The 16071-nt window shown below is 41.6% G+C and overlaps 2 protein-coding genes across 3 annotated transcripts in view; both read left to right on the forward strand.

Moving 5' to 3' along the window:
- The window catches only part of LOC113904178, a 148046-nt gene that overhangs the window by 38371 nt on the left and 93604 nt on the right, over positions 1-16071 (forward strand). The gene's annotated exons all lie outside the window — the stretch shown is intronic.
- RP1 (RP1, axonemal microtubule associated) lies at positions 584-7769 on the forward strand. Its single transcript, XM_027560995.1, is given in 3 exon segments — positions 584-4876; positions 4879-4919; positions 4921-7769. Coding segments are annotated over 3 exon segments (5580 nt in total). The 5' UTR covers positions 584-768; the 3' UTR covers positions 6352-7769.

The raw sequence follows: 16071 nt of genomic DNA on the forward strand, positions 1-16071 counted from the left end.
GGTCACATAGAGTCAGACACGACTGAGCGACTGAGCATAGCACAGCACAAGCATGTGCACATCTATACAAGCTACAGGTAGTAATCTGACTGAGTTGAGGAAGCATGAGTGCCAAGGTCATCGCTAGAGATGCATGTTAAAAAAATATCTAGATATCTGGGTTTGTGATACGCGCTCTTCTGTTTTGTGACTGACATTAAATTAAATGTACTGTTTATAGAAGATAATGTTAGATTAATAATTATTACTAAGTTAATTTTGCCTTTAAAATAAACTATAAAACTGTTTTCAGTTTGGTAATGCTATAGATACCTCTCTCTGATACATACTGAAAGGAAGATGAATACAACCAAAAATCTATCCCTTGCTTGTATGGATAGGTAAGCAGCACTGGATTACACCCCAAGTCCAGTACTGTGAAACAGAATAATACAGCAAAACCAAACCTCACAGAAACCTCTTTATTTTTGCTAGAATCCTTAGCAGTTTCTACTTTATACTTTCTGTATTAAAATTACCTTATTAAACTCATTAAGACTTAAGTACAATTCTGTGAATTTCCTCTCTAAAGTAGAATTTAAGTTCTTTTTAAAAGAGTATGTTGTAGAAATGTACCAGATATTACCATGAATTAAAGTGACCAAATGAATACATAGTGGTGAGAAACTTAACAACATCTTACTATGACATTTAGAAAATAGGGTATTTTTCATACTAATCGTTCATTTTCTTCTTTTCTTTCTTTGCTGCGTCCTCTATTGGATATTTATGACTTCTCTGTCTTCCACATTGTGTTTTACTTTTAAAATCTTGAAAGTGAGCACACATGTATCTTCAAGCCCAACGTCTCAGATTTATTCTCTTTCTTCTGAGAAAATGCAGAATAATGATTGCTACTCAGATCATTCTTTTGCTTCTGAAAATTACTTGGCATTAGAAAAAAATGATTCTCAGAATTTATTGATATATCCTTCTGAAGATGATGTTGAGAAATCAATTATTTTTAATCAGGATGGTACTATGACAGTTGAGATGAAAATTCGATTCAAGATAAAAGAGGAGGAAACCATAAAATGGACAACCACTCTCTGTAGAGCTGATCTGTCCAATAATGGTGAAAAAAGTGAAATAAACAGTCTCCCAGGGAGAACGGATGATCGATCATCTGGTGTAAAGATTACTGCGTGTTCATTGTCCGCAGACGTCTCACCTCTGGAGAAAGGTGGTAGTCAGGTGGACAGTCTAGCGGAGGAGGCGAACACTCAAGTGAAAGATCAAGATGTTGAAACTGGTAGTTCTACCAGCTGGGAGAACCCTGCTCTGGACACAGATGCCACCCAGGGAACTCAGGATCGAGTGAAGCATCGTTTCTACAGGCCCCCTACACCTGGACCAAGGAGAGTGAGGCAGAAGAAGTCTGTGATAGGGAGTGTGACCTTAGTATCTGAAACTGAGGTTCAAGAGAAAATGATTGGGCAGTTTTCCTACAATGAAGAAAGGAAAGATTGGGAAAACAAGTCTGAGTATCACATGGTCACACATTCTTGCAGTAAAATGTCATCTGTGTCCAACAGACCCATACTTGTTCAAGTTGATAACGATGAGCAGGTAGCGTCATCTTTAGAAAGAAAAAAGCAAAGCAGATTGCTCAAATCAAGTGCAGTAAGTGCTGGTGTTGTAGAAATTACAAGTCAGAAGACGTTAGAGATGTCCCATAATGGTGGCTTGCCGCAGACTACATCAGAAAAGTCAATTGTGGAGGAAGGTATAGTTGATAATGTCATAGCAGACAACAAAGCTAGGGTCAGGAATTTAAGAACTTACGGTAACACCGATGATAGATCCAGCCCTTTCTTAGGAGATGCAGCTCACTCTTCAAGTAACAACCCTGGAACTGACAAAACTATTTCCAAGACCCCAGCTTCAGTAGGAAACTCTACTGTCACTACAAGAATCGACCAACTGATTCATGAATTTTCTCATTGTGGTTTAACAAAACTTCCAGAAAATGAAAAGCAGATTTCATCCTCTGTTGCTAGCAAAAAAAAGATGAAATCTCAGCAGCATGTGATAAATTCTCAGCATCAGGCTGGAGAGATGGCAACTAAAAGAATCCCTAGGAAGAATAAGAGAATGAACACAAGAGGTAGAATTGCACAGGAAACCATATTGCGAGATTCACATAGTTCCCTCAAAGGGGCCATACTTTGTGAGAAAGACCTCCATGCAAGTGATACGGTAATTGAATCAAATTATTTTTCTTCGAAAGGTAATAATCCTGTGAATTCCAGAAATTTCCCTAGAAATAAATTAAATACTATTCATAAACCTAAGATTCAAGGACTTTTAGCCAGAAGAAAATCCAGACCACTAAACAAGGTAAACTTGGGGGGACCTACAAAAAGAGAAATTGGTCAAGGAGAGAAAGTGTTTTCCCATAATGAGATTGGATGTTGCAAAAATACTTTTGAAAATCAAAATTTATTTCATCTGTTTAACTTCCTTGAGCAAAAACCCAATGCTTTTTGTGGGCCAGAGTCTCAGGCAGAAACAGCCTCTTGGTATTTGAGAGGAACGTCAAAGAGGAGTTTAGTTTCAAAAGTTAATAATTCACACATAACTTTAAGGAGCCAGAAAAAACAAAAAAGGGATAAGTTGAAATCAGATACTACTGTAAGTAAGCAGCATGTCACAACTAGGGCAAATTCCTTGGCTTCTTTGGAAAAAGCTGTTTTTCCTGAGAATGTTACCCATCATTCAGTTCAAAGTTATGTACAAAGATGGTTGCAGAACTTAAGTCCACAAGCAGCTTTGCAGCTTGGCAAGTCAGCTCCAGTATACAAAAAGGAAAGGGGTGTGGCGAGTTATAATAACGGTTTTCTTCCAGGAAACAGTTCCCACACTAGTTCTGGAAAAAGAAATGATTCTATTCTGCAAAATAATAGACACACAACTAAAAGTGCCAGTTTGACAGGAGACAATCTAGGTAAGAAAGTAGGTATGTCTTTTGACAAAAATAGCAGTGAAGAACTCATCCAAGATCACTGTGAGAGCCAGACTGACTCTCTGAACGATACTTACTTGCTTTCTGTTCATGAATTCTGTACTTTGTCGCAGTCAGCTACGGATGATCCTAATGCTAAAAGTCAGGTATCTGCTGCAAAGTCAGGGCAAGAGATGAGCCTTGTTTACAAAGACATAAACCTTGCTGCAAAAGGGCCAAGCGTAGAGACTGCCGTACAAGTAGATCTGGAAGGGGACACCCCACAGCACTTGTCACTAGTTCAGCTGCTTCACCAGCTGCAAGCTTTGGTTCCTAGTAGTCCCAAGGTTCAAAATGGAGTTGTTCAGATGCCAGGTCCACTTTCAGAAGTTCCCTTCCCTTCTTTGATACGTAATTCCTCCACTAATGTACTTCTAGCTTGGCTCTTGGTGCTAACCCTAAAGGGAAGTGTGAGTAGCTTCTGTCCAGGTGACGCTCTCAAGGCGACCAGTGGAAGTTCAGAAACACTTGCATTGTTGGAGGTGCTGAAGCACATTGCCGTCACAGAGGAAGCTGATGACTTGAAGGCTGCTGTGGCCAGCTTAGTGGAATCAACCACGAATCACTCTGGACTCACTGAGAAAGAACAGGATGTGGGTCCAATAGGTCTTTCTGCAAATTGCTCTACACCCAACATTCAGATAATTCCTCAGTGCGCTGAAAATGAAAAAACACAGAAAATCTCTTTAGATGGAAGCCATACTGCCAGTGAGGAAGTCTCTGAAGTCTGTGTTACAGCAGTGACTCGATCTCCACGTAAAATGGGCACGGTAGTTAAGACTTACCCTCCAGAAGAGACTTGTCACCTCAGTGAAGATTCTTTCCCCAGTGACGACTGTACCATGGATCAGACTTCCATGAACAAGGCTTGTTTCTTAGGAGACATCTTTTCACTTACTGAGGCTGTGTCTTCTCATGAGGGTTGCGCTTATGAACAAAACCATATCTATGAGAGAGCTGATAATTTGGAATTGACTAAAGAGTTAGAAAGAGTTGATGAAGTTCAGAAAGACAGAAATATTTTGGCAGACCCTGAGTGTAAACATGGCTCTAATATGTTGGTATCACACCAAAGTATCAGTAATTTAAGCCACTGTGGCTCTTTCCAAAATACAACTGAATCAGAACTTGATGGAGAACATAGTTTTTTAGGTAAATCTGAAAGTTGTTCATTAAAGAAATTTCAGGATAAAAGTGTATATACATCTTTTGATAAGGAGGATTCAAAGACTTCTGAAGAACCAGGCTCAACAACCAACAGCATGACATCAAGTGAAAGAAACGTCTCAGAAATGGAATCTTTTGAGGAATTAGAAAACCAGAACACTGATATCTTTAATATAAAGGTAAATTCAGGGGAGCAAGTGACTGAAGAATTGATCCGAAAGGAGTTAGAGGCTGGTAAAAGTTTGGAATTGATCGAAGTGTCCAGCAGAAATGGTGCAGAAGAAGGAAAGGATGGTGTAATCTGTGAGATAATCAGTAGGAAACTGGTGACACCACCATCTTTAGTATTTTGCTATGATTCTAAGCAAAATATGGAAAAGGAGCCCAGTGAAGGAGAAACTGAAACAAAAGTCAGAAAGATGGTGGAAAGCTTGGAAGCTGGAAGTTCTGCAGAGTCCCCTCTCAATTTTAAAAGTGGCCTAAGAAGGTCAGGAACTTCTGATTGGTCAGATTATAGACAAAACATCGAGAATGAACCGTCATACAAAGCATCCAGCAATGGCCCCAGTGACAGTGATGAGGAGATGACCCCTGAGAAAGAATGCAACAAAGGATTTGTTAAAAGGACAATAGAGAAACTTTATGGTAAAGCAGAGATGATGAGACCATCTTTTTTCGCTGGATCTACACACACATCTCAGGTTTATCCCTGTGATTCTGTGGAATTTCAGGGCACTGGGAAAGTAGGCCTTTATGATCCTGAAGGCCAGTCACTTGGCTCTTTGGAACGGGTGTCTAGTAATTCAACTGTGTTGCAGAAATTTCCGGAGCAAAAACGAGATAAATGTGATGTTATTAACGTAAGGGCCAGTTATCCCAGGGAAGACATTGCAGAACATGGTACAAAACAGAATGATCATAAAAGAATCCTCAGGGACAGGGAAGAGGGAGTACTGATTGACAAGGGCAAGTGGCTCCTGAAAGAAAATCATTTGCTAAGAGTGTCATCGCCTGAATGTTCTGGCCCGTGTGGCCATGCAGACACCACATCAGTGGATACTCTACTGGATAATAGCAGCACCGAGGTTCCGTATTCACATTTTGGAAACTTGGCTCCAGGCCCAAACATGGCTGAACTATCCTCCTCAGAGCTAGAGGAACTGACTCAGCCTCCTGAGCTGAGATGCAATTATTTTAACGTGCCTCATTGTAGTGACTCGGAGCCCTTCCATGACGATGAGCTAGATACTCAAGATGAAGCTTGTGTTCAGGAGAGAGAACCCAATCACCCAGCAGAGGAGAAGGGTAACCTTAGATCAGAGAGAGTGTGTACGTCTGCCACTCATGTCTTCGCGTCTGCTGGTAACAAAGTCCATCCTGTCTCTGATGGTGCTGTTAGGAACCAACCGTTGGCTGGTAGTAATGTAATTCATGGCGCCCTTCAGGAAGGCGACTCTTTGGATAAACTCTATAATATCTGTGGTCAACATTGCCCAATACTGACTGTGATTAACCAGCCTGTAAATGAGGAACACCGAGGATTTGCATATTGCAAAGATTCTGATGTTGAAAATTCTTTGAGTCTCCAGTTATGGATGAAGATACACCCATGTTTACGACATTCAAGCAAAACCATGTTCAGAGACAAGAACAATAAAACAAGAAGTAGAAGAGCACTTACTGATAATGCCGTTGGCAATATACACGATTGGCCTCATTTTAATAACACATTTGACTTGATGGACAGAAGGAGAAAATTAAAACAAAGTAACTGTTTGGGCTTAGAGGAAGAAAATAATTTCAATAAATTTCAGTCATATTTAAAGAATTTCTTGCATACGTTGTTGTTAGTTGTGGGTCAGGTGAATTCAAATCCACAAGACCCCAGCAGTCAGACAAAGGAAATCTTTGAAGTAGTTGATGAGAACAACAACTTATTAAACAGCAGATTCCAGAACTCAGGAACGAATCTCAACCAAGTAGTCAGAGAACACAGCTATCATTTGTCCTTTGAAATGCTTGGCCAAGCCTGCCTGTTTTGCCAAGTTGAGACATTCTTAGGTATTAGCAACAGAAATATCTTAGAAATGTTTTATATTTTTGAAGATGAAAATCTTTTCATTTGGGAAGAGGAAAACTAATTACATTGGACTGATCTTGAAAGCCGTGATGAACAAGCAGATTTCCGATTTCAGTATTAGCGCAGACTTTCATCAGCGTTTTCTCCTTAGGAAAAGATGAAGCACATGGGCTGGACGTGGATTAGATACCTCTAAGAATTTCCCACTTCTTCAGAACGACCTTACCCTAGAAATCTTGCCACTGGATAATCCAGTTTGACTTTCATCACTCCTGTATTTTTCCATTTTTCCAGCAGTTACAGACTCGGTTTTTATTCTTTTTGAATTTTCTATGCGTTTTTCTCTTGAACATGTTTAATTTCTTATTTCTCTTATTTTCCTCCTAAGATATCATAAATGCCCTGAGGACAGGAATTACATCTCTCCCTCCCTTTTTTTAATGTCAACTTAGTGCAAAATGTGTATTGAAGGTATTAGTGAGTTATTGGAATAGACATAGATTACTTCATTTATTAATTTTAATTGCTGATTTGATGAAAGTATGATTATAAGAGTGTCACAACAATCTTGTAGTGTGTGTGTGTGTGTGTGTGCCAAATGTATTGAATCTACTTTCCTTATAACATCTAATGAACTTGCAAGTATTTCCTTAGGACAGGACTCACCATTTTTCCTCATGAGTAGAAAATGATGCTGTGCCACTCAGCTGGCTCTCCAGTACTTTGCCTAGAAATTATAATCTCTTTAACATTAGAAAAATGTCAAGAAATTTAAATAGGTCAGAGAAAATGAAAAAGTTTAAGGCATGCTTTGTGAAGAAAAATGAGAGGAACTGGAATGATTTAAGTTGGAAAAGAAAAGAGAAAGGTGACTTCAGAGTTCTCAAATTTGGAAAAAAGAACTGCTGTGAAGAACTTTACAGATTTCTTTCCATGTCCACCTGTGTTAATAAAACATTTAATTAGATATAAATAAAAACATGTTGCTTAGAAGGAGAAATAAATTTGATTAGGCTGAGAACCATAAATTGTCTCTTGAATACTTGTGGTATTTTTGCCTCCGTCTTGACCAGGGAATCTTTTTAGGTTCTTGTTTTTCATTGTTTGATGGTATAGAAACAAGTCTTATAAAATGTGGAAATCTATGTCTCTTGTCTGGAATTGACTCAAAATAGAAAAATTAATGGTTTTGGAGCTACATATGGAGGTGCTAATATAACATAAATTTGGCATTGGGGAGCTAAAAGTAATTACTTACATAAAGAATACCTTGATTTTTTATTTCAGTTCAGCTTGAATTGTAAATTCATAAAAAATTATGGGTTGCTATTTATTTAACCAGAGGAATACCACCTCTACATGGAGTATGATTTTTCCGCATTGAGTGATGCACTCTTCTAATTGAAATATGGAAATTGTAATGTTATGTAAGCTTCTGTAATGAACAATGAGAAATTTTGGTGAAATAAAAGGACTAAAATTGTGGAGACATACCTGCATTTAGCTTTATTGCATTTTGCAGATACCACATGTTTGTTTGTTTGTTTTTGACAAATTGAAGATTTGTGGCAATGTTTCAGAGCAGAGACACAGGGAAATTATTTTTGCTTTTAATTTGGAAGGAGTGATATTTGGGGTTTCCTTGGTGGCTTAGCAGGTAAAGAATCCGCCTGCAAGAGATGCAAGAGACTAGGGTTCGATCCCTGGGTCGGGGAAGATCCCCCGGGTTGCATGGCAACCCACTCCAGTATTCTTGCCTGGGAAATCCCATGGATGGAAGAGCCTGGTGGGGTATAGTCCATGGGGTCGCAAAGAGTGGAACATGACCAAAGGGTCTTAGCATGCACACACCCATGTTATTTAGGCATACCAAGGAAATGGGGGAAATCACTCATAACAACCAGGAGGTCTTAGAAAAATGTGGCATGTAGCATACAGTTTTTAGTAATATGTCATCAAATGTTGTCCTGGGAGGCCCAGATGATACTGGGAAAGATAAATTGGGAGTGACGAACATGAATGAGAGATGCTGTGCTGTGTAATGCACTTGTTTAAAACGAACGGGTTCTGATGCACTGAAGTCTGAGACTGGGAGCCGAGTCTTTCTCACATTTATATCCCAGATCTAGCATTTTACTTGATCTGGGGCATGGTGGGTGTCTCATAAAGGTGTGCTGGGCAAATACAAAGTGCTTGTCATGCTCTTGCTTTATTAACTCTGTATCCATACATTTGGGAAGATATACAAAGATGCTGAGGGATAGAACTAAGTTTCTTGTATTTTATGAAGCCATGTCTGTGAATATAATTTTTTTTTCTTTTAAACATTCAAAGGATTTAAAAATTTTTCACAAGGCTTACATTAAAAAAAATCTTGACTCATTGGGAAATCTAGATTAAATGACATTAGAGGAAGTTTTAAGACTAGCATACAGACCTGACTTGCTTTAGAGATGAAGTGCTTGAGGACTGAGAAAGGGGTCTAGCCTGTTGTGTTCAGGGGAATACACAACCAGGTGGGCTGGTGCAGTTACCACCCATGGCCACCAGATGGCAGCTGTGCCACATGTGGCCAGGCGCTCAGGCCCCCCGAAGGGAGGCTGGTGGGCTTGCTGGAGCAGCTAAGGTTCAAGCCAGGCCTGGGCTGCATGCCTCTGCTCCAGAGAGCTGAGGACCGAGTTGTGCAGGCAGCCCCAAGTCTCAAACCCAGGAGGGATTAGCAGTGTTCAGAATTAGAGGAAATACACTGTTCTCAAGGAGTGTAAGTTCATAAGTCGTGGGGATATGAAGGGAAATGCTGGCTATCAGGAACCATCAGAGTTGATCCCCAGGAAAGATGAGGAGACTGGAGCAACCAAAACTCTTAACTCAGGTTGAAGCTGAGTTAATGAGTTATGGGCTGGGTGGATAGGAGTGGTTTTCACATGAAGCTAGCAGGTGTTTTCCAGGGGATGGTGAAGCACAGGGAAGCCTGGTGTGCTGCAGTCCATGGGGTCGCAAAGAGTCAGACACAACTTAGCGACTGAGCAACAGTCAGGTGTTCTGGGCTTCCCAGGGGGCGCAAGTGGTAAAGAACCCACCTGCCAATGCAGGAGACATGAAACACAGGTTCGATCCCTGGGTCAGGAAGATCCTTTGGAGAAAGGCATGGTAACCCACTCTAGTATTCTTGTCTGGAGACTCCCGTGGACAGAGGAATCTGGCAGGCAACAGTCCATGGGGTCATAAAGAGTCAGATACGACTGAAGTGACTTAGCGTGCACACACACACACACCACGTGTTCTCCCTCTTCACCTTTAGGGACATACACATGCCCCATTTTCAAGGGGTAAACAGATGCTGAAGCCATGTTCCATGCAGTCAGCGCTCATTCTCCTGGTTTTCTCATCCATCAAATGGGGCCCCTGTGAGGAGCTGCCTCTGAAGAAGGTTGAGAGATGAGCTGGAGAGGATGTGAGGCCCGCAGCACAGAGTTTGCCCATCGCACTGGACGCACACTGCCTGCCCCTGAAGGCGGCTCTCCACCCCTGCCCCCAGCACGCACCTTCAGTTACCTCTAGTTGGTGAAGCTCCTCATGTGACCCGGCGCTTGTCAAGCTGCCACCTCTGCTGGGGTGTAGATTGAGTCAGTTTGTGCACAAGATCTTCAAGAGCAGTCTTGGTTTCTCCTGTATGTCAGCTCTGTGGTTTATTGTTTTTTAAAGTCAGACCTTGTGAGAACTTGTTTCCTGGTGCAGTTTCCCTGGACTGGGGTGCTGGACATGGGGCTTGAACCTTTTGCTCCTCAGAGGGGAGACCTCCATGGCCATGATATCCTGCACACTTGTGGGTCACCGCACGTGGGCTGGGGGTGTGGGATCTGACAAGACCACAAGTACAGGTACAAGTCTTTTTACAGGGCATACATTTTTATTTCTCCTAGGTAAACATCTAGCAGTGAAATTGGTAGGTTGCATGGTAATCGTATATTTAACTCTTATCAGAAATTGCAAGTTGCTTCTGCAAGTAGCTATGCCATTTTACATCCCAGCAGCAGCTTATGAGAATTCCAGTGGCTCTGTATTCTTGCTTGCACTTGGTGTTATCATCTTTTAAATTTTAGCCATTCTGGTGTGTGTTTAGTGATAGCTCTTTGTGGTTTTAATTGGCATTTCCCTAGTAACTATTGGTGTTTGTCATTCCTGTGTCTTTTATGGCACAGTGTCTTTTCACATCTTTTCTGTTGGGTCTTTGCAGTCTTAGAGTAGTAAGAGTTCTTTATATGTTGTGAATATAGAGTATTCAGATATATGTTTTACATGTTTTCTCCCAGTCTGTTGTTGTTCAGTTGCTAAGTTGTGCCTGACTCTTTGCAACCCCACGGGCTGCAGCACACCAGGCTTTCCTGTCCTTCACTATCTACCAGAGTTTGCTCAAATTCATGTCCTTTTGAGTTGGTGATACCATCCAACTATCTCATCCTCTGTTGCCCCCTTCTCCTCCTGCTCTCAGTCTTTCCCAGCATCTCTTTTTCCAATGAGTCGGCTCTACACAGTGGGTGGCCAAAGTATTGGAGCTTCAGCTTCAGAACAGTTCAGTTCAGTTCAGTCGCTCAGTCATGTCCGACTCTTTGCGACCCCATGAATCGCAGCACGCCAGGCCTCCCTGTCCATCACAAACTCCCGGAGTTCACTCAAACTCAAGTCCATTGAGTCAGTGATGCCATCCAGCCATCTCATCCTCTGTTGTCCCCTTCTCCTCCTGCCCCCAATCCCTCCCAGCATCAGAGTCTTTTCCAATGAGTCAGCTCTTCGCATGAGGTGGCCAAAGTACTGTGGTTTCAGCTTCAGCATCATTCCCTCCAAAGAAATCCCAGGGCTGATCTCCTTCAGAATGGACTGGTTGGATCTCTTTGCAGTCCAAGGGACTCTCAAGAGTCTTCTCCAACACCACAGCTCAAAAGCATCAATTCTTAGGTGCTCAGCTTTCTTCACAGTCCAACTCTCAGATCCATACATGATCACTGGAAAAACCGTAGCCTTGACTAGACGGACGTTTGTTGGCAAAGTAATGTCTCTGCTTTTGAATATGCTATCTAGGCTGGTCATAACTTTCCTTCCAAGGAGTAAATGTCTTTTAATTTCATGGCTGCAGTCACCATCTGCAGTGATTTTGGAGCCCCCAAAAATAAAGCCTGACACTGTTTCCACTGTTTCCCCATCTATTTCCCATGAAGTGATGGGACCGGATGCCATGATCTTCATTTTCTGAATGTTGAGCTTTAAGCCAACTTTTTCACTCTCTTTCACTTTCATCAAGAGGCTTTTTAGTTCCTCTTCACTTTCTGCCATAAGGGTGGTGTCATCTGCATATCTGAGGTTATTGATATTTCTCCTGGCAATCTTGATTCCAGCTTGTGTTTCTTCCAGTCCAGCATTTCTCATGATCTACTCTGCATATAAGTTAAGTAAGCAGGGTGACAATATACAACCTTGACGTACTCCTTTTCCTATTTGGAACCAGTTTGTTGTTCCATGTCCAGTTCTAACTGCTGCTTCCTGACCTGCATACAGATTTCTCAAGAGGCTGATCAGGTGGTCTGGTATTCCCATCTCTTTCAGAATTTTCCACAGTTTATTGTAATCCACACAGTCAAAGGCTTTGGCATAGTCAATAAAGCAGAAATAGATGTTTTTCTGGAACTCTCTTGCTTTTTCCATGATCCAGCGGATGTTGGCAATTTGAGCTCTGTTTCCTCTGCCTTTTATAAAACCAGCTTGAACATCAGGAAGTTCACGGGTCACGTATTGCTGAAGCCTGGCTTGGAGAATTTTTTTTTTTTTTTGAGTTACTGGAGACAAGATTTTTTTTTTTTAATTTTTAATTTAATTTTATTTTTAAACTTTACATAATTGTATTAGTTTTGCCAAATATCAAAATGAATCCACCACAGGTATACATGTGTTCCCCATCCTGAACCCTCCTCCCTCCTCCCTCCCCATACCATCCCTCTGGGTCGTCCCAGTGCACCAGCCCCATGGCTTGGAGAATTTTGAGCATTACTTTACTAGCATGTGAGATGAGTGCAATTGTGCAGTAGTTTGAGCATTCTTTGGCATTGCCTTTCTTTGGGACTGGAATGAAAACTGACCTTTTCCAGTCCTGGGGCCACTGCTGAGTTTTCCAAATTTGCTGGCATATTGAGTGCAGCACTTTCACAGCATCATCTTTCAGGATTTGAAAGAGCTCAACTGGAATTCCATCACCTCCACTAGCTTTGTTCGTAGTGATGCTTTCTAAGGCCCACTTGACTTCACATTCCAGGATGTCTGGCTCTAGGTGAGTGATCACACCATTGTGATTATCTGGGTCATGAAGATTTTTTTGTATAATTCTTCTGTATATTCTTGCCACCTCTTCTTAATATTTTCTGTTTCTGTTAGGTCCATACCATTTCTGTCCTTTATCGAGCCCATCTTTGCATGAAATGTTCCCTTGGTATCTCTAATTTTCTTGAAGAGATCTCTAGTCTTTCCCATTCTGTTGTTTTCCTCTATTTCTTTGCATTGATTGCTGAAGAATGCTTTTTTATCTCTTCTTGCTATTCTTTGGAACTCTGCATTCAGATGCTTATATCTTTCCTTTTCTCCTTTGCTTTTCGCTTCTCTTCTTTTCACAGCTATTTGTAAGGCCTCCCCAGACAGCCATTTTGCTTTTTTGCATTCTTTTCCATGGGGATGTTCTTGATCCCTGTCTCTTGTACAATGTCACGAACCTCATTCCATAGTTCATCAGGCACTCTATCTATCAGATCTAGGCCCTTAAATCTATTTCTCACTTCCACTGTATAATCATAAGGGATTTGATTTAGGTCATACCTGAATGGTCTAGTGATTTTCCCTACTTTCTTCAATTTAAGTCTGAATTTTGTAATAAGGAGTTCATGATCTGAGCCACAGTCAGCTCCCGGTCTTGTTTTTGTTGACTGGATAGAGCTTCTCCATCTTTGGCTGCAAAGAACATAATCAATCTGATTTCAGTGTTGACCATCTGGTGATGTCCATGTGTAGAGTCTTCTCTTGTGTTGTTGAAAGAGGGTGTTTGCTATGACCAGTGCATTTTCTTGGCAAAACTCTATTAGTCTTTGCTCTGCTTCATTCCGTATTCCAAGGCCAAATTTGCCTGTTACTCCAGTTGTTTCTTCACTTCCTACTTTTGCATTCCAGCCCCCTATAATGAAAAGGACATCTTTTTTGGGTGTTAGTTCTAAAAGGTCTTGTAGGTCTTCATAGAACCATTCAACTTCAGCTTCTTCAGCATTACTGGTTGGGGCATAGACTTGGATTACTGTGATATTGAATGGTTTGCCTTGGAAATGAACAGAGATCATTCTGTCGTTTTTGAGATTGCATCCAAGTACTGCATTTCGGACTCTTTTGTTGACCATGATGGCTACTCCATTTCTTCTGAGGGATTCCTGCCCGCAGTAGTAGATATAATGGTCATCTGAGTTAAATTCACCCATTCCAGTCCATTTGAGTTCGCTGATTCCTAGAATGTCGACATTCACTCTTGCCATCTCCTGTTTGACCACTTCCAATTTGCCTTGACGGAGAAGGCAGTGGCACCCCACTCCAGTACTCTTGCCTGGAAAATCCCATGGACGAAGGAGCCTGGTGTGCTGCAGTCCATGCAGTCGCTAGGAGTCGCACATGACTCTGAGCGACATCACTTTCACTTTTCACTTTCCTGCATTGGAGAAGGAAATGGCAACTCACTCCAGTGTTCTTGCCTGGAGAATCCCAGGGACAGGGGAGCCTGGTGGGCTGCTGTCTATGGGGTCGCACAGAGTCGGACACGACTGAAGTGACTTAGTAGTAGTAATTTGCCTTGATTCATGGACCTGACATTCCAGGTTCCTATGCAATATTGCTCTTTACAGCATCGGATCTTGCTTCTATCACCAGTCACACCCACAGCTGGGTATTCTTTTTGCTTTGGCTCCATCCCTTCATTCTTTCTGGAGTTATTTCTCCACTGATCTCCAGTAGCATATTGGGCACCTACTGACCTGGGGAGTTCCTCTTTCAGTATCCTATCATTTTGCCTTTTCATACTGTTCATGGGGTTCTCAAGGCAAGAATACTGAAGCGGTTTGCCATTCCCTTCTCCAGTGGACCACGTTCTGTCAGATCTCTCCACCATGACCCACCCGTCTTGGGTTGCCCCACGGGCATGGCTTAATTTCATTGAGTTAGACAAGGCTGTGGTCCTGGTGTGATTAGATTGACTAGTATTCTGTGAGTATGGTTTCAGTGTGTCTGCCCTCTGATTCCCTCTTGCAACACCTACCATCTTACTTGGGTTTCTCTTACCTTGGACGTGGGGTATTTCTTCACGGCTGCTCCAGCAAAGCACAGCCGCTGCTCCTTACCTTGGACAAGGGGTATCTCCTCACCGCTGCCCTTCCTGACCTTCAACGTGGGATAGCACCTCTAGGCCCTCCTGTGCCTGCACAGCCACCGCTCCTTGGACGTGGGGTTGGTCCTTCCAATAAATATTCAGGATTGATTTCCTTTGGAATTGACTGGTTTGATCTCCTTGCAGTCCAAGGGACTCTTAAGAGTCTTCTCTAGCACCACAGTTTGAAAGTATCAGTTCTTCAGTCCTCAGCCTTCTTTATGGTCCAACTCTCACATCTGTACATACCTTGCTTTTTAATTTTCTTATTGATGAGACTTTCAATTAGCAAAAGTTTAAAATACAATAAAATTCTATTTTTACATCTTTTGTAAGATATAAGGTTTATATCTTTCAAGTCCCATCTAAGAAATCTCTGCCTAGCTCAATAACAGGACTTTCTATGTATTCTTGTAGGAGTTTTATAGTTATAGTGCTTACCTTGGATGTATTTGACTCATTTGAGGTTATTTTTTGTATATGATAGTAGGTAAGGGCGAAGGCTCATTTTATTTCAGGTGGATGTACAATTATTCCATCACCCTTTGTTGAAAAGACTATTCTTTTCCCATTGAAATGCTCTCAATTGAAAAGGCTAGACTTTTGTTAAAAATCATTCAGCCATATATGTGTGGGAGTATTTCTGTTCTCTCTATTTTATTTCATTGATCGGTGTGTCTATTTGTATGCCAAAATACACCATCTTGATTACTGTAGCCTCATAATAAGTCTTAAAAGCACATACTGCAAAATTTTCCAACTCCGTTCTCTTTCAAAATTGCTGTTATTGTATCTCCTCTTGTTTCTGTCTTCTTCAAATATTGCTCAACCAGCTGGAGACCAAAGCCCTGAATGCCTTGCTGGGAGTTTTCAAGCACTGCTAGGTACTTTATGCTCCTTGGTGTAGATAGAAGCCAGGACAAGACGCGTGAGTCCAGTCAGCTTGGTGCTTAGAGGCCTTGTGCAGAGGAGTGCCACAGGGAAGCAAACACAACAGCCCATCTGTAAAGCCGTCCATCATTGTCTTGGACTCTCAGCGTTGGCATTTTGCTACTTCGGGGTGGAAAGCGAAAAGAAAGGCTTCTCTGGCAGGATTAGAGAAGCAGTTCTCTCCCATTAGTTCTATGTTTCCTGCTACTCAGAAGTTATTTATTTTACGACCACTTTTGATTTCACACAATCAGTCTTCAAACAGTGGTAGCTGCAATGCAACACTTTTTTTTTTTTGCCTTGCTTGGAATACAATGGCCAGTGGTTTCATCCCAGGTATTCATGGTTTCCCCGATGATGGCTCAGCAGATAAAAAACCCACCTACCAACGCAGGAGATGCAGGTTCGATA

Source organism: Bos indicus x Bos taurus, chromosome 14, assembly GCF_003369695.1.
Source record: "Bos indicus x Bos taurus breed Angus x Brahman F1 hybrid chromosome 14, Bos_hybrid_MaternalHap_v2.0, whole genome shotgun sequence".
Lineage (NCBI taxonomy): Eukaryota > Metazoa > Chordata > Mammalia > Artiodactyla > Bovidae > Bos > Bos indicus x Bos taurus.